Source organism: Ischnura elegans, chromosome X (assembly GCF_921293095.1).
Source record: "Ischnura elegans chromosome X, ioIscEleg1.1, whole genome shotgun sequence".
Taxonomy (NCBI): domain Eukaryota; kingdom Metazoa; phylum Arthropoda; class Insecta; order Odonata; family Coenagrionidae; genus Ischnura; species Ischnura elegans.
In genome coordinates, this window is record NC_060259.1 from 23,653,822 (window position 1) to 23,678,438 (window position 24,617).

The 24,617-nt window shown below is 40.1% G+C and overlaps 1 protein-coding gene across 1 annotated transcript in view; it reads right to left on the minus strand.

Annotated features, from left to right (window-relative positions):
* The window catches only part of LOC124171106 (thioredoxin reductase 1, cytoplasmic-like), a 29,306-nt gene extending 12,878 nt beyond the window's left edge, over positions 1-16,428 (minus strand). The window contains exons 1-2 of the mRNA XM_046550248.1: positions 16,386-16,428; positions 2,080-2,315 (exon numbers count right to left, since the gene is read on the minus strand). Coding sequence (XP_046406204.1) covers positions 2,080-2,315; positions 16,386-16,428 — 279 coding nt within the window. The remainder of the gene's footprint in view (positions 1-2,079; positions 2,316-16,385) is intronic.
* Between the last annotated feature and the right edge of the window lie 8,189 nt (positions 16,429-24,617).

Here is a 24,617-nt window from a genome sequence, read left to right on the forward strand (position 1 = left end):
CTGCCGTTATTAGCCATAAATGACTCACTGTATATACATTTCATCTCATTTTCGTCAAATGATGGATGCAGGAAAATTATACTTTGGGACCGCAATCTTCAAACCATCAATGCGGGACAACAATACTTCAGGGAACAATGGATGCAGGAAAAAATTACATTGTCCGTATGAAACTTTATTTGGGACCAGGAATGGTGAACGATGAATGCGGGTACGATAGGTCAGGGTTCCACTGTATTGGCTTAAGCCCATTTCACATGGACGTGGACATTCTCCACTACACATATGGGGAGCGATCACCACTTTTCACATTGGCTCAGACAAAAACCATCCACATCCAACCAATTGTGTTCAGCCTGCCACGGCAGAAGAGCATCATACAGACATGCACAATTTAAGTAATTGCTGTGCACCAGGAAATGAAAAATTGGAATAAAAATACCCATCAAACAAGGTTCCTTATTTATAACGTGATCTCACCTACCTCTTTACCTAACGATCACGGTATTGGTATTTAAAATGCAAGACATCACATACGTTGGCCCTTCTCTCCACTTCAATAAATGGTGAAAAGCACTCACAGTTATCTCCAAGTTCACACTTATTCTACTGATGAATTTGCTTGGCCTGCATCAGCCACCCCCATTCAAGTGCACGCACAAACCTGTCACTACGGCTTGGACACACAAATGATCAGCTGCTTGTAGGAGCCAAGCAGATGACTCCTCTATGTATGGATGGTCCGCACTCATGTGTAAGCTTTCACTTATGCCAATGGAACCTAGCCCACACTCGTTGCATGGACTACTTGTGTTCATAGGTAATTGGCCAAAGGGAACCAGGATCGATCAGAAAAGAGCTGCGCCCACCCTCCCATCCTGGCTGACCAGAAAAAAGGGAGACTTATGAGCTCCCCCACCATATTTCAATGGGTTAGAGTTAAGTGAAAAGACGAAGTTTTTGTGCTATGACATATGTAATGCAAGTATTTTTAATGGTAAACTTATATTTCACTATACAAATTGTTTCAATTGTGTCTGTAACTGTCCAGTCATTGATAGAGTGAATGAAATGAAATACTTGAGAGTAATTCTGGATAGTAATCTACGCTGGGATAAACACTTACTTACTGTAAACAAATGCCTTAGAAGTACCTTGTCCAAATTTTATTACCTACGAAACTAATGTCCTCTTCAAGTTAAAAAAAAACCATTTATCATGCTCTTGTTCATTCCAAACTTTCTTATGGTATAATCTGCTGGGGCAGTGCATACATGAGCACATTTGAGTGTGCACTCGTCTTGCAAAAAAAATAATTACGGTAATACTGTCTAAAAATTACTACGAGCACTCATTTCTTTTGTTTGTGGCCCTAAATTTGTTGCCACTAAGGCATTTGTATTTATTCAAAGTGCTTAAATTGTTTTTGGCCAGAAGTGGAAATATGCCGAGTGTAAGTGACAAATATAAATATAACTTAAGGAATGTGTCATTTATTATGTCATATTATTATTATACGTCATGACAATAGATTCTGTAGTCTGGCTCGAAAGTTAGAAAACCTGCACTCAGCGAGACCAGACGTGAAAGAGAACCCCAGACTTTGAAGGAGTTTCCCTGAATTAAAACACTGTCTTGTACTATGGAGTATATGGTAGTAATGGCAGATATTGATTTAAATCACCTTATTTTTACAGTAAAACCCTTGCATAAAAAAACCTCTTTGAGGTAAAATTTCACAAAAATCTCAATAAAATGAAGTAATAGCCTCAGTCCCTACCATACATAATGCATGAAGAAATACCTCATGTGATGAACATCTAAAATCATAAAACCTCCTTAATTAATATTAATAAGTCTCCATTTGGGCTCCATTTAAGAAAGCAATTTCTCTGCCGTGAAAATTTTCACTAGTCATTGGAAAACTAGTCAGTTATTCTTGAGGTATTAGCCTTACTTCAACAATGAAGGACCTAATTTCATGGAAAACCCTCAAGTCACTTTGTGAATATAGAAGTTTAGGAATAGAAAACAAATTGTAAAGGACATGCAATAAAACAAGATATGTATTCAGCTTACCATTACAGTGACATCGAAACCAAAACCAGCGAGAAAACCCGCACACTCCAGCGCAACATACGATGCCCCAACAACTAGAGTTTTCCCAGGACTATGGCGAAGGTAAAATATATCATCAGATGTTATACCATACTCTTTGGCTCCAGGAATGTCCGGGTAATTGGGTCTGCCTCCAACAGCAATCAGGATATTATCTGCAGTTATTTCCTCTACTTTATTGTCCCTATACCAACAAGCTAAAAATAAAAAAATAAAGGATATGCATCACCAATACCATAAATCAGGTCAAATAATATAATTAATATAATTTGTGTATGTTTGACAATGAAACTGAAAAAGCACAGGACTTGATGTGAATGGATAAACATAGAGAAATGGTCTAATGGCAACTTTTACAATCCAAAGATCACTCGGATGACTTGAAGACATATGTATTACAACGCACACAGGGGATTGTCATGATAGACAAAAATGAGTGACATGGCAGCAATCCATGGTATGGAGCCCATTGATATTTTAAACAGTAAAACCTCTGCCTTGCAAACTCCCACTAAGAGAAGAACTCTGATGAACGAACAAATGCAATTAGTCCCACTAAATTCCTATATGAGTACATTGGTAAATACCCCCAATGAATGAACTGCTGCTTTACAAAAACTCTGATTAACAAAATAAAAATTTGGCCCTGTCTCACGAAATTTACCTCTTAGAAATAAGTGACTCAAAAAGTTGGTTAATATTCGTGCATTTGCAAATCAAATGGCTGCTTGTGGCGGCATCATCACCAGCGGAGAGTTGATCGACGGCAACCTGCCACATGAATAATGAGCTGGATACTGGTATAAAAATTTTTATGTCCTCAATAACTGAAGCATTTGCCCTTTCAAAATGATAGACATAAGAAAATCATCCAAAGAATGAACTCCCCTCTACTAACTGGCAAAATATCCCATGAATTTTGTTAAGTATAGGTTTTACAGTATCATGGACCATACCATGGCATATATAGGAATATCAGAGCAGCCTAAGCTAATCTCCGTAGGAAAAAAGGTGAATTTTTAAGAGCATGCACACACAGTCAGAGGGAAACTAAGGATGACACAAATGCTCACTAGTAAAACTAGTAGACTAGTAAAGTGTAATCCCTGTTTATTTGGAAATCAAAGGTCAAATTTAACCTCAAATGACAAGCTCAGAATGGTGGCCGCTACGGGTATATTACATTTGACATCATAGGTACACATTTCACATTGTGAGAGAGAAGCTGCCTACATCAACGAACTTATTGGGGGATTGAAACACTACTTTCGGAAGCTCAGGGAAAATTTGTAGTAAACTAATTTACAATATCTTGGAGTGAAAACTTAGTCCATGGAAACAAGTATTTTTCATTATAAAAATATTTAAGCTACCAATACAACATTCAGCTCACACTAAGTCTAGCAAATAAATGAATAATATAATCAACATAATCGTGACACAAGAGCAACAGCTCACTTGAGACTGGTTCATTTTCACTCCATTGCATTCACCATCATCACATTTTAGAAAGTGATTTCATTCATGAACCATTTCTCATCCATTGCTTCATCAACTATCTGTTGCATCCCCAACAGAAATACTATACAAGTTTCTCTTCACTAGCATTAAAGACAAACCTTCAACAAATACTACTACATTCAAGAAACAAAAAGGATTTCAGGGAGTGGTATGACTAGCTTTAGATACTGCTTTTATGAAAAGAAGTTCAAATGAAGCAAGAAAATGGACATCATTGCCTCGGAAATCCTACAGGAAATCATGTCTCCTGTTATATTGATATAATACAAGCTTTGAAGTGTACTACAGTAGATTCTCATTATTGCGAAGTTCACGGGACCGAAAAACTGGGGATTCGTAATAACGATGTTCGAATGAATGTTTCTTTTAGAAATTGTTGAAAAAAATGTGAACAATAAACATGATTAAATTAAGTGCAAGTATATACAATTTTATTATTTAAACAAGAAAATTCGTTTCAGTTTCTCATTAGATGAAAGCAGCATGATGCAATGGAGGGTTAATATCTTCTGAATACATTAACTCCTCGATATACGAAATAGATGTGTTAAAAGACCTTGTTTGTAAGTTGATAAACCTTCAGTCCGGCCGCAGAGAGTTGTCCAATGACAGTTAGAATGGTCTAGGTCGGGGTAGGGGGCAAGGTTGCCAAGGAAGATATGGAAATGCCTTCACTTCACTTGTAAACAAAAGAGTCCCTTGAAGAAAGGAGCTGGAAGGGATAAGGTGTGTGAAGGGCCCAGAGGAGGAATCACTTGTTTTGGTGGATCAGGCTTATTTCCGTGCTCCATATGCATTTGACAGCATTGTACGACTCGGCGAGGGTGTGAGGTACATTTGGGGGACATCTATTGGCTGCAAACTGTGCTGGCGCAGGGTTTGCCGCCCCTCCTACGGTGCTGTCATCGGGCAACTCTCGCCGGCCGAACTGTATGCAAGGAATTGAGGAGTACAGTTATCCTGCAGAATGCAACACTGCATGACAATGTGCGCTAACTCACGACTGTGAAGAATTGATCTAGCTGGGTGTGCGACGCTTCCGGAGCCGAACTATTAAAACTTCGCATATTGCATATCCACCTAAATGCCGATGCTTATTCGTGGAACTCCGTAATCAAGTTCATTAAGTAACTGCCAGGACCGGGACTGAGGTGCGTAATAATGGTTCTTTTACTATAGATTGGATAGGGCTTTTCGTTGGGATCAACGAATTGCTTCGTAATAACATTGCTCGTATTAACAATAGAACACTGTATACATGAGCTTACTTTCATACTTTGAAACAAAAAGCTTTTGCAATAAACACACAAAACCAATAGCTTAACTTACATCGTAGAGTCTAAGAAGGAACCCCAAATTTCGTAAAACCGATTAGGAATTTTTAAAGCCCCACCTTTTCCAGGCCAAAGACCCAAAGAATTGCATACCATAAAAAAATTTCCCAGATGCCATTGACAATATTACCAGACTCTTCTCTGACCCATTCTGACCAGTACCAACACCTTTTATGGAACCAGAATTCCAATGGTTAAGATTATGGATTAGCAATGAGTCAAATTAGTAACTGTGGATTAACCCTTAGGCCTCGGGTACGATACGAGCGGCGGGTGGTGAGCGGCAAGCGGCGCCGCTCTGATATCGGGCCTCATTTAGTTGCGTGTAAATCCATTGAGGGTGGGTACGATATGTTTGAGCGGAGAGAGACTGTGAGCGGCGCCGCCCAGTGCCGCTCATGGTTCCAAGTCCAGACCGATTTCTTTTCCACTGCCGCTCAGTAGATTCATCCTTCAGTGTAGTTGAAAATGTAAGCGGAGAAACATCAAAGTAGTGAGAATACGGCCAAACAAAGGAAGACTGAAGTTAGAAAAGGTGAGAAACATGAGCGGTGCCACTCGTATTGTAGCCACCTCTGCCGCTCACGTGCCGCTCAGGTTCCCGCTCGCCGCTCATATCGTACCAGAGGCCTTGGCCTCGGTTACGATACTAGCGGCGGGCGGCGAGCGGCAAGCGGCGAGCGGCAACCTGAACGGCACGTGAGCGGCAGTAGTGGCTACAATACGAGCGGCAATTTTCTAACCGCTCTACAGTGGGCGGAAATCGAAAAAAGCCGGGCAAAATTACAGTATGACTTATTATATAGTTATAAACTTGAAACTTCGCAGGCATACTCAAAAATGATTGAAATTTATGGATCTATACTTTATTTGACAAAGATTCCTCCCTTTACTGAGATAGAGATGCTCAAACGTGAGAAAATTTCCATAAAATCGCCCGTCTTCAATTTTCTCTGAAAATCTTCTAAAGTAAGTAGATTGTGAAATTATCGGTGGATTCTTGCGGAATAAAAAACCACATAATCTGTTGGCATGGTATCTTTTCTTTAATTTTCAGTAATCTAAAAAATCCTGTGATAGTTGTTGTTTCATGTTATACCCTCCGATGTAAAAGGCCTTGTGAGCTGTTTTCGGGGCGATGGAAATAAATAAATAAATGGAAATAAGAATATTATGGATTAATTCTTGCCGTGCAGTTACAAAAAAGGCGGATACTGTTTTTCGACAAAGTTTTATATTTAGGTAGAGTTTAAAATGGGTTTACGGCAAAGTCACGCGGAGTAATTTATATGAGAGTATTCTTTGAAGATTTCTTGAGGTGATTTGCAGTTATCTGTGAAATAAGTTTGCGACGCCGGAAATTACATTGATTTTTCGATCGCGCGGCAAGGTTCGTCTCTGCACGTCGGGAGTTGGATTAGCCGCGACGCGGTAAGGTTATTGAAACTGTATGGGTTTTAATGCTCAGCATTCACCGTTTTTATGTTTTGCTTCAATATACCGATTCTCAAATGGTCTATGGTGAATACAGTGGAGGTTTTTCAGCCGAGGTAAGTGCACGTATCATTGAAGTTCATTTCGTTTTCTTTGGATACGATCGAAGACCATGCTTCTATTGAAAGTGTTCAAACCTCGAAAAAGTGAGTTGTTTTCCTGGGACTTTGACAAAAATACCTACCAGAAAGACACCAGCTGAGACTCATACCTTCTTTACTCTCCGATCCCTGACCCCCAGGATTCTACTGCGAAAACGGTCGTTTTATGACACCGCGGAGTGGACCCTTTGAACGTCTTAACTGGGTATTTCCACGAGAACTTCTAGCTTCTTTAAAATGCGTATCATACCCTCAGTTCTACTTTGACTTATAGATTACTCATATCTGTTACACATTTACCACACGTTCTTCCCCGTGTACTCAATAGGATATTGGATAACCAGAGGTTCTACAAGTTTATTATTTATTTTTGAATTTTACATAGGTTCCTTCCGCCATTTATTTATTCGTTCATTTCTAACTTCCCCGTAAACAGCACTCATCATAAAGGGCAAAGGTACAAATAGAAAAGTCCAGGGGATGTAGGGGGATTGACTATGTCATGGTAAGACAGAGGTATAGGAATGGTGTGAAAAACTCCCGCAGCTTCCCTGCCGCGGATTCAGACCACAACCTAGCGCTCATGAAATGCAACATAAGATTCAAAAGACTAATTAAAGTTTGGAAGGCGAGGATTTGGAATGTAGAAGCACTGAAGGGGACTATGAGGAAGGAATATCAGGAACTAGTGGGCAATAGTACCCGGAAGATTAGAAGTACACAGACTGTAGAGGAAGGGTGGAATAATATTAAAACGGGAATAGCCAAAGCGGCGGAGAAGTCAATTGGCTACATAGACAGCAAAAGGATAAAGAAGCCTTGGGTTACGGACGCAGTGGTAAAAGAGATGGAGGAGAGAAGGAAGTGGAAGAATGTGGACACAGAGTAGGGCAAAAGAATGTATATGGAACTAAATAATCGATTACGACGTGAAACTAAGAGGGCAAGGGAGGCTTGGTGGAAAAGACAGTGTGAGAAAATGGAAAAGTTTCAGAAGGATGGAGAAGTAAAAGAGGATAAGAGTACAGCAAAAGAGGATAAGCCGTATCCAAAATTAAAGCTAAAGATGGAAGGATGCTAACCGACCGCGAAGAGGTACAGAGTAGATGGAGGGAATACGTGGAGGATCTGTATGAAGTAAGGAACTGGCCGGAGAAATTGATTTTTGATGAGGAAAGTGCAGTGGAGGAGGATAATCTTTGGCCGGGTATCTTCGATGCGGAAATCAAGAGAGCCCTTCGTGATATGATGGCCAGGAAAGCAGTGGGCATGGACAATATATCGTGAGTGAGCATCTGAAGAATCTAGGGAAGGAGAGTAAGAATTTTTTTCGAACTAGTACGGAGGATCTATGAGGAGGGATGTTGGCCGGAGGATTTCGTGAAGACGGTTATAATTCTGCTACTGAAAAAGACGAAACCGGTGGGATGCAGAGATTATAGGACTATTAGCCCAATATCGTATGCAGCGAAATTGGTACTGAGGAGGCGAGGGCAAACGAGTATTTGGGCGAAGATCAGTTTGGTTTCAGAAAAGGGAAGTCAACTCGTGATGCAATAGCAATAATGAGGTTCCTCGTCGAGAGGACCATTTGATAGGGTGAACTGGATAAAGTTAATGAACATTCTCAAGAGAATAGGTGTAGATTGGAGGGATAGGTGACTGATTCGTAAACTTTATATGGCTCAGACTGCACAAGTGAGGGTAGCGGACGGAAAAACTGGGTGGGAAAGCATTGGCCGAGGTGTGAGACAAGGTTGCACTGGGCGGCGCCGCTCACTGTCGCTCGCCGCTCAAACATATCGTACCCACCCTCAATAGATTTACACGCAACTAAATGAGGTCCGATATCAGAGCGGCGCCGCTCACGCCGCTTGCCGCTCGCCGCCCGCCGCTCGCCGCTCGTATCGTACCCGAGGCCTAGTGCCAGCAGGCCGATCCATCGGCCAAGTTTTTTTATACTCACGCCTTTCATTTTTTGTGTTTCATGTAGCTTTGGTAACTATTTTTATTATCTATCATGCTTTAACATACCCATAAGTTTTGGGAAAAATAAAAAAAATAGTTTCTTAAAATGCATATTAGGTTTCATGTAAATTTTTAACCACAAACCTACAAATAGGGTGATTTCCTATTATTTTTTATTGCCTAAATTGAAATATTATTACTCCTGGAGTAAGCACTTCACACTTTTAGATTTTTAAATGAGATATCTATTTTTCGTGATCAAATGAAAAGTGAAAATTTTCAAGAGCATGAAAACACGACAGCTAAGTATGAATGCAGGGAAAAGCCCGTGTGACATCATTCTGGTTCCCGCTTCCGCTGTGTGAGGTGACCTTGGGGCCAGTATATGTGTGCCGCTGCGATGCAGGCTGCTAGCAGGTAAAAGAGTATCCAGCTAGCAGGTAGCACTTGGCTTAAATAAGGATTATTAATAACTTATCAAACGAAGGAAACTTTCCGACCATAGGCAGTTTTAATAGGTGATTATTAAGACATGTTTCCCTGAGCTCTGTGCCTCATGCATCCATTGGCAATCTCAGCCGATGTAAAACTCCTATCTGCTCGTATAGAAACTAGGTCCCTGAGACATAACGGGAAGTCGCATCGCATGAGCACCAATCTGGCCTTTTTCAAATGCAGTTAAAATTGACCATTGCCATTCGTCTAAACTGGGATTTCTAAAACCAAATAATTTGTATATTATGAATACACTAATGGTGGGTAACAAATCACAATCAATACCTTTCATTTTCTTTGATGAAGGAAACTACCCTATTCACCAAAAAAAGCCCTGACATTCTTCAGGCTGCCACTGAAAGGGTTACGGCCGTTTTACATGAGGCAGGTCATTGTGCAATCTGACATGCGTACAAAGGTGCCATCAGAATTGAGCAGTGTAAACCAGTGAATTGCTAAAACACTTATGAGAAAACATGGATGAGAGATGGCAAAATAGCACCTGCTATAATTCCAAGCTCACATTCTTGCAATTTCAACCAATTTTTTTCAGTGCTAACCAGCACAATGACATGCTATGAATAAAATGGGCCTTCATACACAACATTTCAGCAATGCATTCCCATTGCACATTTCAAGGCTGTGTTAAACTGAGGAAAGAGGACTTCTAACAATAAAGTTTCAGGAATTTTAAGACTTTCAAAAACGTCTGGAATTCCCAGACTTGAGGACATAATTACATCACATTTAGCTTACCTTTAATTTATGTTTATCCAGGAATGTAGCATAGGCATTATAATATTTAATTTTTTTCAACACGAGATCACTACGATAACCAAAATTGAGTGACATGATGTGCTTCTTCACTTCACCAGCCATTTTTTCCCAGTTGTGCTTAACTACAAAATGAAAATTAGAAACAACATCAATAGAATTATAGGGTTGTAATCACATCACAATCAATGCTAAAATAAGTATTTAAATAACTTAACTAAGGCAAAGAATTAAACCAAATATTACAAAAAAACAGTAGAAGCACAATATAATGAATCTGTTAAAAACTAAATTTCACAACTATGAGCTTTTAATATAAGTAAGTCCCCATGAAATTTACATGCATCGATATAGGGAAACTTCTTTGCAGCAAAATTTCTCAAGAACAATTGACATAAAATTTAAGTTCATTTTCATATAATCAACTTTTCTGCAAGTCATATCCATCTTCAATTTTTTTCTAAATTTGAGCTAACTTTGCAATTACACAACTTAGAAAGTGACGTAGATTTGAAACATTGGAAATCATTAGAATAAATTGCCAAATTACTCTTTATGCAAGTGAAGTCTAAGTAAGGCTTGGAAATCCCTTGAACATCATGGAATTGAGGCAGCTGGAGGGGAAACAGAGTTCATATGAAGCCCTTAGAAGACTGCTATTTGACAAATTGCCTATGTGAATTCATGACTCAACAGACATTGACACGGCAGCTAGGTGACACCTTCATCCTTTCCCTCATTCATGTCTCTGACCTAATTTTGAGGCCCCTGAATGCGAAGAATGGTGTAAGATGGAAAGGGGTGATTGGTGGACGAGGCTTTGAGGACAGAACCTTTACCATGCATGTGTCAGTTTTGTGTACTTGACGCGAGGCAAAATCCTAGAGAGGGAGCCTTAAAGGTCAAAATCGTTCAGCACCTCTGATATAAATTTTGGTAACACCTTTGGACAATGCATTTGATAGCATAGAATTTAAGTCTATAATATTGAAAATAACATTTATAGGGGGGACAGGGGACATGATAGCACTAGACTTCCACTGGAATATGACATTTACATATTGAGTCACTATATGATTGCACAAATTGAGTGTCACCGCAACATTGAACAACTGCCCTGCTAGATGGCACGTCATCTTTCGGAATCTTGAGCCATCCTCGAGTTTTTTATGTTTATATGAAGTTGAAAAGGATGACATTGGAGCAAGCATCTTAAGATCGGAATTTGACGCTGCAGTAAGACACCTGCGAAAGAATAAGGCCCCAGGAATAGATGACATTCCGGCAGAGCTAATAAAAAATGCAGGAGAAAAGGTCTTAACTCAACTGTATAAAACTATCTGCGATATGTACTCAACAGGAGATTTACCTAGTGACTTCGAGGAGAACATCATCATTCCCATACCCAAAAAGAAGAGAGCTGAGAAGTGCGAAGAATTTACGACCATAAGCCTGACGACACATGCGTCGAAGATTCTGACAAGAATCATTTACAGGAGAATTGAACGAAGAGCAGAAGAATTCCTGGATGAGGACCAATTCGGATTTAGGAAAAGCAGGGGCACAAGGGAAGCAATTTTGGCTCTTAGGATGATCATAGAGAAGAGAATGGAGAAAAACAAACCAACCTTCATAGCATTTGTCGATTTAGAGAAGGCTTTTGATAACGTGGAATGGAATTCAATGCTTAGAATTTTGAAAGAAATCGGCGTACTCTACAATGATCGTAGAATTATTCATAGTTTGTATAAAAGCCAAGTAGCTGTGATCAAATGTGGACCAAACGGTGCAGAAGCGAGAATAAGAAAAGGGGTGAGACAAGGTTGTGCGCTTTCCCCTTAATTTTTAATGTTTACATAGAGAAAGCCATCAACGAAATCAAGCAGAAAGCTTCGGGTGTCAATATCCACGGAGAAAAAATTAGTATGCTGTGATTTGCTGACGACATAGCAGTCAGAGCCGAGACAGAGAAGGATTTGCAGAAGACGTTGACAAATGGAAAGGACAATGGCCAGATATCAGCTGAAAATCAACAAAAAGAAGACTAAGATATTGGTTTGCAGTAAAAGAGAGGAGGCTAAAACCTAGGAAAGCATAAGCTTCAAGAGGTGAACGAGTTCTCTTACCTGGGAAGCCGAATTACCAGCGATGGACGGAGCAAGAAAGAAATACACAGTAGAATAGCGCAGGCGAAGAGGGCTTTCTACAAAAAGAAGAATCTTCTTACAGCTGAAAATACCAGCATAGAAGTAAGGAAACAATTCATCAGATGCTACATATGGAGTATGTTTCTCTATGGAAGCGAGGCTTGGACGTTGACAGCAGCAGAGAAGTCAAGAGTGGAAGCATTCGAAATGTGGTGCTACCGAAGAATGATGAAGATAAAATGGATTGACCGTGTGAGTAACCATGAAGTGCTAAGGAGAGTAGGAGAAAAGAGAAGCCTCCTAAAAACATTAAGCAGAAGAAGGGACAACTTAGTTGGCCACATTTTGAGGCACGATGGTATGATGAAGACAATCGTTGAAGGACAAGTGGAAGGGAAAAAGGGCAAGGGACGGCCCCGAATCAGTTATTTCGGACAGGTTGAAAAGGATGTAAAAGAGAATAAATATGTAGCTATGAAGAGATTAGCGGATAGGAGAGAGAAATGGAGAGCTGCGTCAAACCAATCTTAGGATTGTTGACTAATGATGATGAAATGTGCATGGGCTGAAGAAATAAAGTTCTTACGCAAATAAAGAGGAGAACGAAATGCAGTTATTGGTTGAATAGATTTCAATATATTCAAGAAGAAATGAAAAGATGTGGTTCTCCGCTCCTTTTGTTGCATTAGCTCCCATCAGTGACCCGCAGTTCCTACAAAGACTTGTTAATTAGGAAAGTGTTAACCTGGACATAGCGAAAGCAGCACAAAAGAGGTTTTCAAACCACTTGTGGTACATGAGTGAGGAGTTGGTATGCCTGTCATTCTTTGACGGATCCATTGCTAGGTGTGAAAAAAACGTGATACGCCGTATGTGGTCTTGTGTAGGAAAATATGATCCACCGAAGAAGGCATTCTATAAACGTAAAGACATGACTAAGCTATCAATACCAAATTTGGTCACCACTAATTCGAGAAAGCTATTTAATGTACCTATTGTAAATATGTATTGCATTCTTTGATGTGAACATGCGAGAATGTGATGAACACACAAGAACGATTCGCAAATTATTCGGGGTCATTAAGTGGGAAACGATTGTGCAGCGAGAGGAGTGAAACTAATTCAAGATTTTTAGGCAGTCACGTTGAAGGAAGAGAGCTTTCTAAATTTATTACTGACAATAAGTGTGACTTTTCATCGCAATGCAACTCTTACGTGCGGAAAGGCACTTTAATTGCCAAATATGGGATGTCAATGAAAAATTTATTTTATTTTGGTTAATGTACCGAAATTCATGGACAGAATGAAAATAAATTGATCTCTTGGATTGGAAGTATTGTTATGGCAATTAAATTCTTTCTAAGGTAAGCACATTTCTTCAGAGGCTAGATCTTGACATCAGGAGCAAAGTCTTTGCCGAGGAAGGGGAGGGGGTTGAGGGGAAGTCTCCAGTAAGTGGTGCGGGACATACCTCAGCGGTGCCGCGGTGCGGGGAGGCGCCCTAGGGGGGGGGGATTGCATTACAACGGATGATATATCCTAAACGCTTAGAGATAGGTTAAAACAAACAGAAAATCGGCCCCACAGAACTTTACTTTTACATTTTACATAGAAATAGCGCTTTTTCGGCCCCAAAAAACTCAATTGAGGGTCCTTAGTACTTAGGGCCCTTGGGGCACGGGTTGCCGTTATTTTAAAGTAACCAAATTTTAACACGTGAATATAAACACCATTTGGATCATTTTGAGACCAGGAAAACATAATTTTTCGCAATTCTGAAAAATAAGGGCCGGCCTACTGATCACCCCCTGACAAACACCCTAGAGGCCGCGTCAGACTACATCTTCATCTGTGACTGCAGCGTCCACAATGGTAGCATCCGATCTGTTTAAACGGAACCCTTGATCCCATGATTTACAATCCCCATATCAACCCTACACTCTGCCCTACTCACTAACCAAGAAAAGGCCGACAATGCTCGATGATTCTACTCGTCACACAACTCGCTGACTCGGCCGTGTAATGAACTCCCGAACAATCCAGAGTGTTCCGACACGATGGGATTGCCTGCAGCAGATTTTCTGGGCAACCCTCGTATAATTTGGGGTTTTAACCGACATTTATGTGTACGATGATTTCATCTTAAAAATACATACAAGCTCAATGCTACTCTTCGTTATTACAAACACCATAAGGCAAAATGTTGGGGAAAAGGGATCTCAACGCACTCAATACAGTGAGATGGATATTTTTAAAATCCTATAAAAATGCATTCCTTTGTGTAGAGCATTCATCAATCGACAGTAAGGACATATTGAAAGGATTTTAGGCAACATATGCTTCGCTATTTCGGTAAAAGCAACATTGGAGACGTAGCTGACGTAGCCCTGAGTGATTCGCTTAATTGCCAGATCTGATTAGCGGTGTAACGTGATTTGAGTGAGGGAAACGACGCAACTTCAGGACAGTGATTTTTTTAGTTAAGAAGTATATGCAAAAATAAATTATCACTCACGAACACGGAGGAGACAAAAATGAAAGACAGGATGCTCTATCATGCATTCGCGACTTTTCCACCGAGTCATACTGTCGTCATGACCAACTATTCGCTGAGAAAATTGTGAGGAGAAACACACAGAAATGTCCTTTTCTATCTGTTTAGCATTGTGTTCGTTATTGAAATGATTATAAAAGCGTTCCTTGCCCAACACTTAACGGAGAACCCTATAAATGTTCGTACGTCTTTCAGATGTAGTTCAAATGAATCTATGATGATGATTCACTTTGTAAGGTGCTGTTAATCAAGATGAAAGGGGAAAAATATGTCTGGATGTTGCATTGGCGGCTTCCTTCTATCAAGGGCGTATACGGAGGCGCAGTGAAAATTGCGTTGTATAAAGCGGTGAATTCCTAGACCGCATGGGAGACACGCGTGGACGTGAGATGGCAAAATATCACATGTTCTAATTTCATTCGTGCAATCGCGATATTCCACGCCGTATGAGACACAAATGTAGTTCTAACCTGCGCAATTACATGCATTATGTAAAACGGCCTTCACACGGATATTCTTCATTATATTTGAGTTAGAGGACCTCTATTAAATGTTGATAGTATTTTATAAGGAGGTTAATCTTTGTCTATGAAGTACCGTGCAAGCCGTCAACAGAATGTGGCACGGAGTAATTCCACTGTAAGCGTGCAGTACTCATCCTATCCTCATTCAGACACGCGCTCGTTTGCCAACCACATTTCAATATCATTTATGTATACCTACAGGTGTAATCAAGTAAGAATGCATTTTATTTTGAGCGACAAAGGCGCATAATGAATATCTTTTACAGCACGTGAATAAATAAGGTTGAAAACAGGCGTGACGGAGCAAATGTTGAAAAAGAAAACGCATAGCATGCCTGATTTAATGGTTGGATGTATAACCATAAAATATTACCGCTGACGATAACCGGTTAGTGACGGAGCAAGCGCTTGAAGTCTCCGCTGGCTACTTCAAACCACTTTCGAAAATTCTGGGCACACAAGAAAACACAACTTCCTTCCACCACAGTCAGAGTAGAACTGAGAGTATGATGCACATTTTAAAAAGGCTAGGAGAAGTTTCCCTGGAAATATCCAATGGAGACTGTCAAAGGCTCCCCTCCGTGGAGTCATAAAACGACCGTTTTCGAAGTTGAATCCTGGGGGTTAGGGAGATTAAAGAGGGCATTAAAGGTCAGTCAGTGTCTCTCTGGGAAGATTTTGTGGATAATTATCAGGAAAAGAACTCACTTTTTCGTGGCTTATGCGTATTTAATAAAAGCATGCCCCCGATCGCATCCAAAGAAAACTAAATTTACTTCTTGGCGTGCACTTACCTCGGCGGAAAACCCTCCGTTTTCTTCACCATAGACGAATTGGGGATCGAGCGCATTAAGGTCAGATTAATACCGGTAAACTTTGAGCTTTAAAATCCATCCGCTTTCAATAACCTTACCGCGTCGCGTTTAATCCAGCTCCGGGCGCGCGGAGACGAACCCTACCGCTTGATCAAAAAATCAATTTAATTTCCGGTGTCGCAAAATTATTTCAAAGCTCATTGCGTATACAACTTGAGAAATCTTCAAATCTAAATTCTGATCTAAGTTCATCAGCGTAATTTTGGAAACCCCATCTGAAACTCTTAGTTAATATTTAATTTTGCTGAAAAACAGTATCTGCCATTTTGTAACTGCATTTTTAGAGTTTATCGAAGTTATTCTTTATGATTACTGAAATTTAAAGAAAACGCACGTTGCTAACAGGTTATATAGCTTTTTATTCCGTACAAATCCACCAATAATTTTGGAAGATGAAGAAGATACTTTGGACGTATCTACTTAATTTGGAAGATTTTCAGAGAGATCTAAAGAGGGGCATTTTTACGGAAATACGCTCACCTGTGAGCCTCTGTATCTCAGTGAAGGATGAAATCCAAGTCATAGTAGGAACATTTTCGTAACGTGTAATCATATATGACTTTACTTGCGAAGACTCAAGTTTTCATCTCAAATACAGCAATTGTGTAATTTTGACTGGCTTCTTCCGATATTCGACCAGTGCGCGGGCGCTGTCTCTTCCATGTTGGCATCAAAATGATGTGACGCTATTCTCTTGCAAATTCATATGTCGACTTGTGTGAATGCTAAAACGATGAATGATACATCACTCTAAAGAAAATTTAATTGGAAATTCTGCTTTTTAGTAGTATGAGAAAGTCAAAAATGTAGACACATCAGTGCAGTAAGTACCTCCGCGCATCATAAAATTATTCATTGTGTCAATGTCATTTCCAATTTGACACAATTTGTCAATTGTGTCAAATTGGAAATCAAGCTAGAGAATAGCTCTGAGTCTATAGAATTTAAATATAACAATACGTCGCGAAAAGCAATCAAGATTCATATAATGGCATCGGAGTACTATTAGATCGCATAAGACGTAGTAAATTTACGAAAATGTTTAAACAATCTGTAGCCGCTGTAGTTTTTAGTAGAAATTCGATGCAGCAAAGATAAGTATGAACTAGCTAACGACCATGATACTATCCAAGTATGGTGCGATTCCTGGAAGTTAGTGTTAATTCTAAAAAAAATGGTAGTAATTAATTTCTAGAAAATATAAGTCCTCAAAACGTAGCTTTTTCATTCAGACTACCCAATAAGAAATTGTAGAGTCCGTATAATATGTGGATGTTAGACTCAATAATGATCTACCGTGGAATAAACATATTCGGAAAGTAAGATGTGAAGCTAATCGTGAATCGGGGTTTGTCAAAAGAATACTAGCAAATCATGACGGCAAAGTGAGAGAATCCAGCTATTTCTCCCTCTTTGGAAATATATTTGGAATTCGCTGCCAGTTTTTCGGATCATGTTGCATGCTGGTGATTGATCACCACTGACATACACCGTAGGGGTGGGAAGCAGTGTATTATTTAGATGTAGATGTATTATTACCGTTTACCTCGAAAGCAAAAATTGAATTGGCAGAGCGTTTCACATTCAGTTGAAAGTGTGGTGTTATGGACATTCGTTTCCCATGTAGTCTATTCTCCACAAGGCCGGGAGCGCGGTGTTGTCAATAGTAATATAAAAATTAATATTGCGCTGTGAACTGTTCAACACTGTATTCCAATGTAGAATAAGACGCTGCATTCATTGGCGTCAATATTTTTTACATAAAATTATATCAAAGGCTGGGATGGGATGAGGATTAATCACAAGAAAACTAAGGTAATGCGTTTTTGTAAAGCATCACGAGCGAGGAATGTGAGACTCAAGATAAAGGTGGGTGGTGGAAAACTTGAGCAGGTTGAGTATTCAACTATTTAGGCAGTACGTTAGAGGAAAACGGATACAGTAGTAAGGACATCAGGAAGAGAATAGCATTAGCGAAGGAGGCGTTCATGAGCAGGAAGGATCTTCTTAGAGGATCGTTATGTAAGAGTTTAAAGAAAAGGTTAGTGAAGAGTTTGGTTTGGAGTCTAGCTCTATACGGTGCGGAAACATGGACACTGAGGAAAGAAGACGAGAGAAGATTGGAGGCATTCGAGATGTGGGTATGGAGAAGAATGGAGAGGGTGAAATGGACGGAGAGGAAAAGGAACGACGAAGTGCTGGATATGGTTGGCGAGGAGAGGCAGCTTTTAGATGAGATACGCAGAAGACAGAAGGTTTGGATGGAGTTAGTGCTTAGCGGTGAGGGGATGTTGAAAATGGTGTTGGAGGGTAGAATGTTGGGGAAACGAGGGAGGGGAAGGAAAAGAATAGGATTTTTAGATAGATTGAAAGAGAGTAGGCCTTACAGTGAATTAAAGAAGGCAGTGCTGGAAGGAAAGGGAGGCTCCCAGATCACCTCTTTAGTACTCCATGGAAACCTACCTTAATCGGTAGAATACTATAATAATAATATCAAAGGCTATAAAAAAAATTCCATAAATTTACGTTACATGCGTGTATTTTTTTACTTAATTTTCTTCTCGCAATTGTCGTCAAACTGTTAATTATATTGAATTGAATCCTCTACACGAAGCTCTTCACACTAATATAACTTTGACGGTTTTCACCAATTTTACATTAATTGAGGAAAAAAGTAGTCATACCGATGTAACACCCTTTAGGATAAGAAAATTTGGATTTGTGTGAGGTAAAAAGTAGTCGGCCACTAAAAGACGTTTCTTACGTCGTAGGTGATATAATGTGTGTTAAATGTGAAGACAACTACGATGTTATTATTTTTAGAGAAAAAATTATTTAATTATCTTAATTTTGAAGGGGGTTACAAGTTCTTAAAAAATATTTAGGCGCCACTGAGCGGAGCTTCTCGCCTTGCCTTGCCAACTCCTTGCGCTCGGAGGGAATCATCTCGGGCGGAAAAGGAGACTTTTGTCCATTCGTACCATAATGTATGCACTCCTTCGATAAAATCCTGAACAGAGAAAACTCATCCGTTATAACAGCGATGTTTTTATTTCAATACATTGGTACATGAAAGCAAGCAAATTTTGAGGGCTAGGAAATTTTTTGGAAACTTTGAAGCGAGTTTCGCCTAGGGTCTTTCGGTCTATCCACGGAAACAGAGACAGGAAACATCTCATAATTCGTGCAAAGGACTACCCCCTCTAGTGCATGCCTTTTATAATAGGGCGCTCTGGGTTTTCCCCAAGTCCCATTCATTACATTAAACATCTGCAAGAGGAGCGACCCCAGCCAAGGGCCAAGGGAATAATTAGCAGAGGAGCTCACTTTTTCGCTGCATTTTTTTGCAGTGTTGGATTATAAAAATAAGTTCACCGAGTTACCTCGAGATTTTAAAAGACATATACAACACAACCGATATAGAGTATGATACCAGAAGGAGAATTGCGACCACCTGCGACGCCGAAATTAAGATCGATTTTTCGAACGTGCGGCACAGTTCGGAGCTTGCTGTAGTCAACGGGGAATACCGTGCTCGACGGACGTTGAAAAGTGAATCTTTTAGCAAGTGAATTGTGGATAAGATATAATTTATCTAGTGCCACATTTATTCTACTTTATATAGCTTAATTTCTTCGCTTTCATTCGATATTTACCGCTGATATGATACAAATTGGAAGACTGTGTTTTTCGTCGAAATTTTGTGATCATGCATGATTATAAAAAGGGATGACCGAGTTACCTCGGGATATTTACGTTGAATTACATCAAACGTTTTAAAGTGTTCGTCCAAAAAAATCAGCTACGACCGTTAGCATCAAGCAAAATAAAAATCGATATTTTGCCCCGCGCGTAGTGTGCAGCAGCTCCGGATGGTATGGCATGCTAAATGTATGCAGTATATAGAAGTTCTGTATTCAGTTCATAACTGTCCCTTTGTAGAAATGCCGCTTATTGCTTTATTGCCTCAGTCTATGAAGGGGTTTTTGGACAGTTGAGGATCGCTTCCCTTCGATATCCGCGCAAACGTTTTCACGAAGTAGCTCGTACGGGGCTTTCCACAAAGGCTTCTTTCCAATTGGTTGAAAAATATTCTCTTTCACAATTTTACCGAGAAAATTAGTCAGTTTGCCTTCTTGAGTGCGAAAGGATCTCAGTGCATGTGATACGGAAGCGAATAACCAGGGCTTATTTTCCCTATATCGTGAACTTTCAGCGTTGAGACCGAACTACCACTAGTGAAGAATATCTCGGAACGATAAAAAGGTATGTTTTCCAAGTAATAAATCTCAGGTACGACTAATGATGGGAACACTGCCCGATGTTTTTATTTACTGCTCTTATTTTTTTATTCCTAACTATTAAATTCAATTAAATATTCCCTCTCTACTAAAACGGTCCAAATAGTCGATTTTTGTTTTTCTTCTGTCTCACCGAATTGTTAAAAAAACTCCCCGGATCGATTTTTCGGGAAAATGTCATTATATTCATGTTTTATAGCCTAAACAAGATTAGTAGGAAAAATATCATCGAGCTAATTATAAAACTATGGAAGATGTGATTTTTGGCCAGCTTTTTTCGATTTCAGCCCACTGTGCGTCGTGTGAATGAATGAAGTAGTATATATAATAAAGTAATCTAAACTCTATGTTCATGTGTCTCCCAGGTACTTACTCGATATATTGCCTGACGTTTCAAGGTCGTTGCTGGTCACTACCTCTTTGGGAATCAGATAAATTTCCGAGAAGGGACGGTATTCCTATTTGTTTATGGAGGAAGAGGGGCTGAAAGTGCTAAAGGTGATGTCATTTTTTCCCCCTTCAGAGCAGAACCCAATTTGTAGCTGATTTTGATGCCAATGACCCTATTTAATTTTTCACATTTTCCTCTCTCCAACGTCTCGCGGATCCGCCGTTGTTTGATGTTTTCACCTTTGCGTCGCTTTTGTTTTCTGGACGCCAACTGCGTTTACCCAGGTTGCGTGTTCTGTCCCTGCCGACTTTATGGGTTTTCCATGAGGAATAGAGTGGTTATGTTCTGCTAATGGAGTTTGAACAAAGCGAACGTTTTCGTCGATATATTTTTTGTCACAGAATAGGCACCATATCTTGCCTTGGGCGATACATCGGAATATCAGAAAATATCGCGACATTTAAATATACCTGGGATCTGATATATGGTTTTCACGTTATTACATCTACAAACTACCCCGCAAGCCGACTAAAAGGCGTGTGGCTGGAGATGTTAGGACACCAGTCGTTTAAACATAAAAAGGAAATGAGAAATTTCGATTAGCATTTATTAAAGTCCTTCATGGTTTGGGAGAAAAACGAATTCCCAAGTCTATCCGTTCGGCTGAATATCTCTCTTAATTTATCGCTTCTGTGTGACCTGGAAATATGGTGGGGTTCTGATATTATGTTCTCCGAGCAGCTCTCAAAAATATCTATTTTCAATTGTCCAAGTATTCTATGCCTAGCGCGCAGCCTCCTACTAGCAGTCTTCAGCGGCTACCAGCCTAATTCGCTTACGATCTGAATAACGCTGTCTATACGCCCGCAGCAATTTTTGACGAATCGTGCAGCTTCCCTTTCATTGTATAAAGTTCACGGATTAAGTCTTTCTGTACCGGATCCCATATGCATGCTGTATATTCAAGGTGCAGTCTGACGAGCGCGATATAGCACCTTTCTCTAACTTTCTCATCCGAAAATCCTCCCTAAATACATTTGACGAATCCTAATCTCTTTAGGGCTATGATGCGAACATTTAAATGTGTTCACCACGAGAGGTTCGAGGTTATCGTAACTCCCAGGTACTTTACTTCGTCTATTGCCTTTCTTTAACACCATCCACAGCTTAAACATGGTTATATAGTGGGACGAACTCTGCAAAACATGTACCGTCGTGCATTTGCTCAGATTAAGTTCGAGTCCCCACTCTTGGCTCCACAAATGAACGTTGTTTAAGTCCGATGATAGAATTTCGTAGTCAGAGTGATCACTAATTTCGTGATAGATGACAGCGTCGTCAGCAAATAAACGTATTTTACTGCTAATGCGGGAGCAGAGATCATTGATGCATATAATGAACAAAAGGGGGCCGATTACGCTTCCTTGTGGAACGCCTGATGTAACTTTTGCTACATCAGAGTCAACTTCGTCGAGAACTACTTGTCGTTTACGATCTCTGAGAAGTCGCGTATCCAGTTTACCACTGTTATTAATAAGTTTGAGTCCCCACTCTTGACTCCACAGATGACGTTGGTTACCCAATCACCTGATATTGCTTAATTTCAATGTCAATTATCATAAGGAATTCAATAAAAAGTTATCATATTCCGAAATTGAATTTTCAATATTGCCCAGGCCTGAGGAGAGGAAGAATGCCCTACACTCCACTTGGAATGATGCTGTGTCCTTCACAGTAGGTACTCAGACAATTTCAATTTTTTTAAATGTAGCTTCAGCATAGTTTAATTGAAAAAATATCGAATGCTTTCCCGGCGTATGCTGGTAGTGAAGGATGCTCGGGTTCTCCATTCTCCACAGGGTAGTCTCCTGCATGGTTTTCGGCAGCCATGACTCATACCCTGAAACGTCGGCAGCAATGGAGGAGATTACCCGGTGAAAAACCCGAGCAGCTTTCACTACTAGGCTTCAACCCAAGGTTCTTAAAGTAAAGGTTGCCTCATTCGCGACTCGGGCTCCCATTGGCTTGACGTCACGGTAGACCCAACTTCCAGCGCCATTTCAAATTCTAGCCTTTCCGCGGGCCTAACTGCTTACCGCAGCGAGTTCTTGAATTTACCCTCTATCGAACACTATTAGCCGAATTTTAAATTGAAGGCCGATTTATGAAAATAATGATGATAAGATTTAAAAAAAAGATAAATTCGTGTATTCAGACGCCATAATTTCCTGATGAAGTGATGAAATGGGAAGGTGTGCGAGTTGATTCCGTGTCCACACTTCCTTCCTGTAACTCTCAAAACACTGTTTTCCTTGCTACTTCCGCAATATAATTTAAACTTAGATTAATATGGCTGGGAGGAAAATACGCAAAAACCAAATTAGTTGCTTCAAAAAATTACAGTTCTGCAACTTTTTAAATAGAAATTATGCTCGTTTTCATTCTTCGCCGGGCTTTGAAAATACAGACTGTCCCAAGGGTCGTGTGTCATTTTTGACCTGTAAATTTAGTAACTTTGCATGCATTTGCATATAGCTTAGTCATAGGGTTAAACCTCGGGCAATCATGACAACCAACGTGTCAAGCGATAGGTTTTGGAGGGTGCCAAAGTCGGTTAGGCAGTTCATAGATCCGTAGTGTGGATTTTTTGACCTCTGAGGGTCACAATGGGGGTCAAAGGTCATAGGGTTAAACCTCGGGCAATCATGACCTTAATGAAAACCTTAATAAGAAGACGGAACAACCTTATAGGCCACATCTTGAGACATGATGGCCTGATGAAGACAATCGTCGAAGGAAAGGTGGAAGGCAAGAATGGAAAAGGAAGACCTCGAACAAAATATATGGAACAAGTAAAGAGAGATGTGAAAGAGAAGAAATACGTAGGAGTGAAAAGATTAGCTGATGGGAGAACTGAGTGGAGAGCTGCGTCAAACCAATCCTAGGATTGTTGACCAGTGATGATGATATACTATATTGAACTCAAAGGCGTGATGGTATCATAGCGGCGTAATTACTAAGTCTGATTTTTGACACGTGAAGAGAATCTGAGGTGAGGTGTGCGATGGGGAACTATTGCTAAGAAGAAATTGAGCGGACGGTTGAGTAGCTTTCGTGTGGTGGGAGAAGCAGTTGACCAAATGGGAGAGCAATATTCAAGGATGGGTGGCACACATCCAACGAAGACGGATTTTAAGGCACTCGGTTCGGAAATCTCGTTCAGATGATATAGGGTCCCAACCACTGCCATAGCCTTGTTAACAATGGTTTTTATATGTCCATAGAAGGTTAATTCTTGGCCAAAAGTGATGCCTAAATCGGAGAGGGAAATGACAGAGGGAACGGGTTGATAATTTAAAGTTAAAGTGGAGGTGATAGTGCTATTCTACAGCAATAAATACATCGCAGTGGATTTTCCAGGATACACAATTGCCATTTATTGCACCATTTCTCTACCGATTGAAGAGCAGTTTGTAAAACCAGGGAATCAGCCGCGGTGTTAACCCTTTTAAATATTTTACAATCGTCGGCATTGCTGTAGATTCATTGGCTCCGTTAATTTGTTTAACCTGATGGTGGCTGATCTCAACTGACTGACAGTAGGCCGCTACCTTGGCGAGGGTTCTGTCCTCCATTCGCAGCAAAGACTCTTGAACGCCCTTGTCCGGGATGCCTTGAATCACGCGGTAGATCATCATATTTTCTTCCCGAGGGGCTGGACTATCATAACAACAATTCTTTATAAGTCGCCCACAATCTGTCAGAAAGCGGTCAAATGTCTCTCCTTCCTGTTGGAACCGTTGATGAAACACGAACAGTTCGTAAATTGAGTCTTGCTTTGGATTTACAAACTTTTCGTAAGCTTCCTTAACTTTGACGTAAGCTAGCTTATTTACATTAGATAAATCAAAAGTTTCAAATAGAGCTTGCAACCCTGCGATCCCAACATAGTTTTAAGGAGAGCTATTTTCACTTTGTCCGCCGATTCATCTTGTCCCGTGGTGATAAGATAATTTTCAA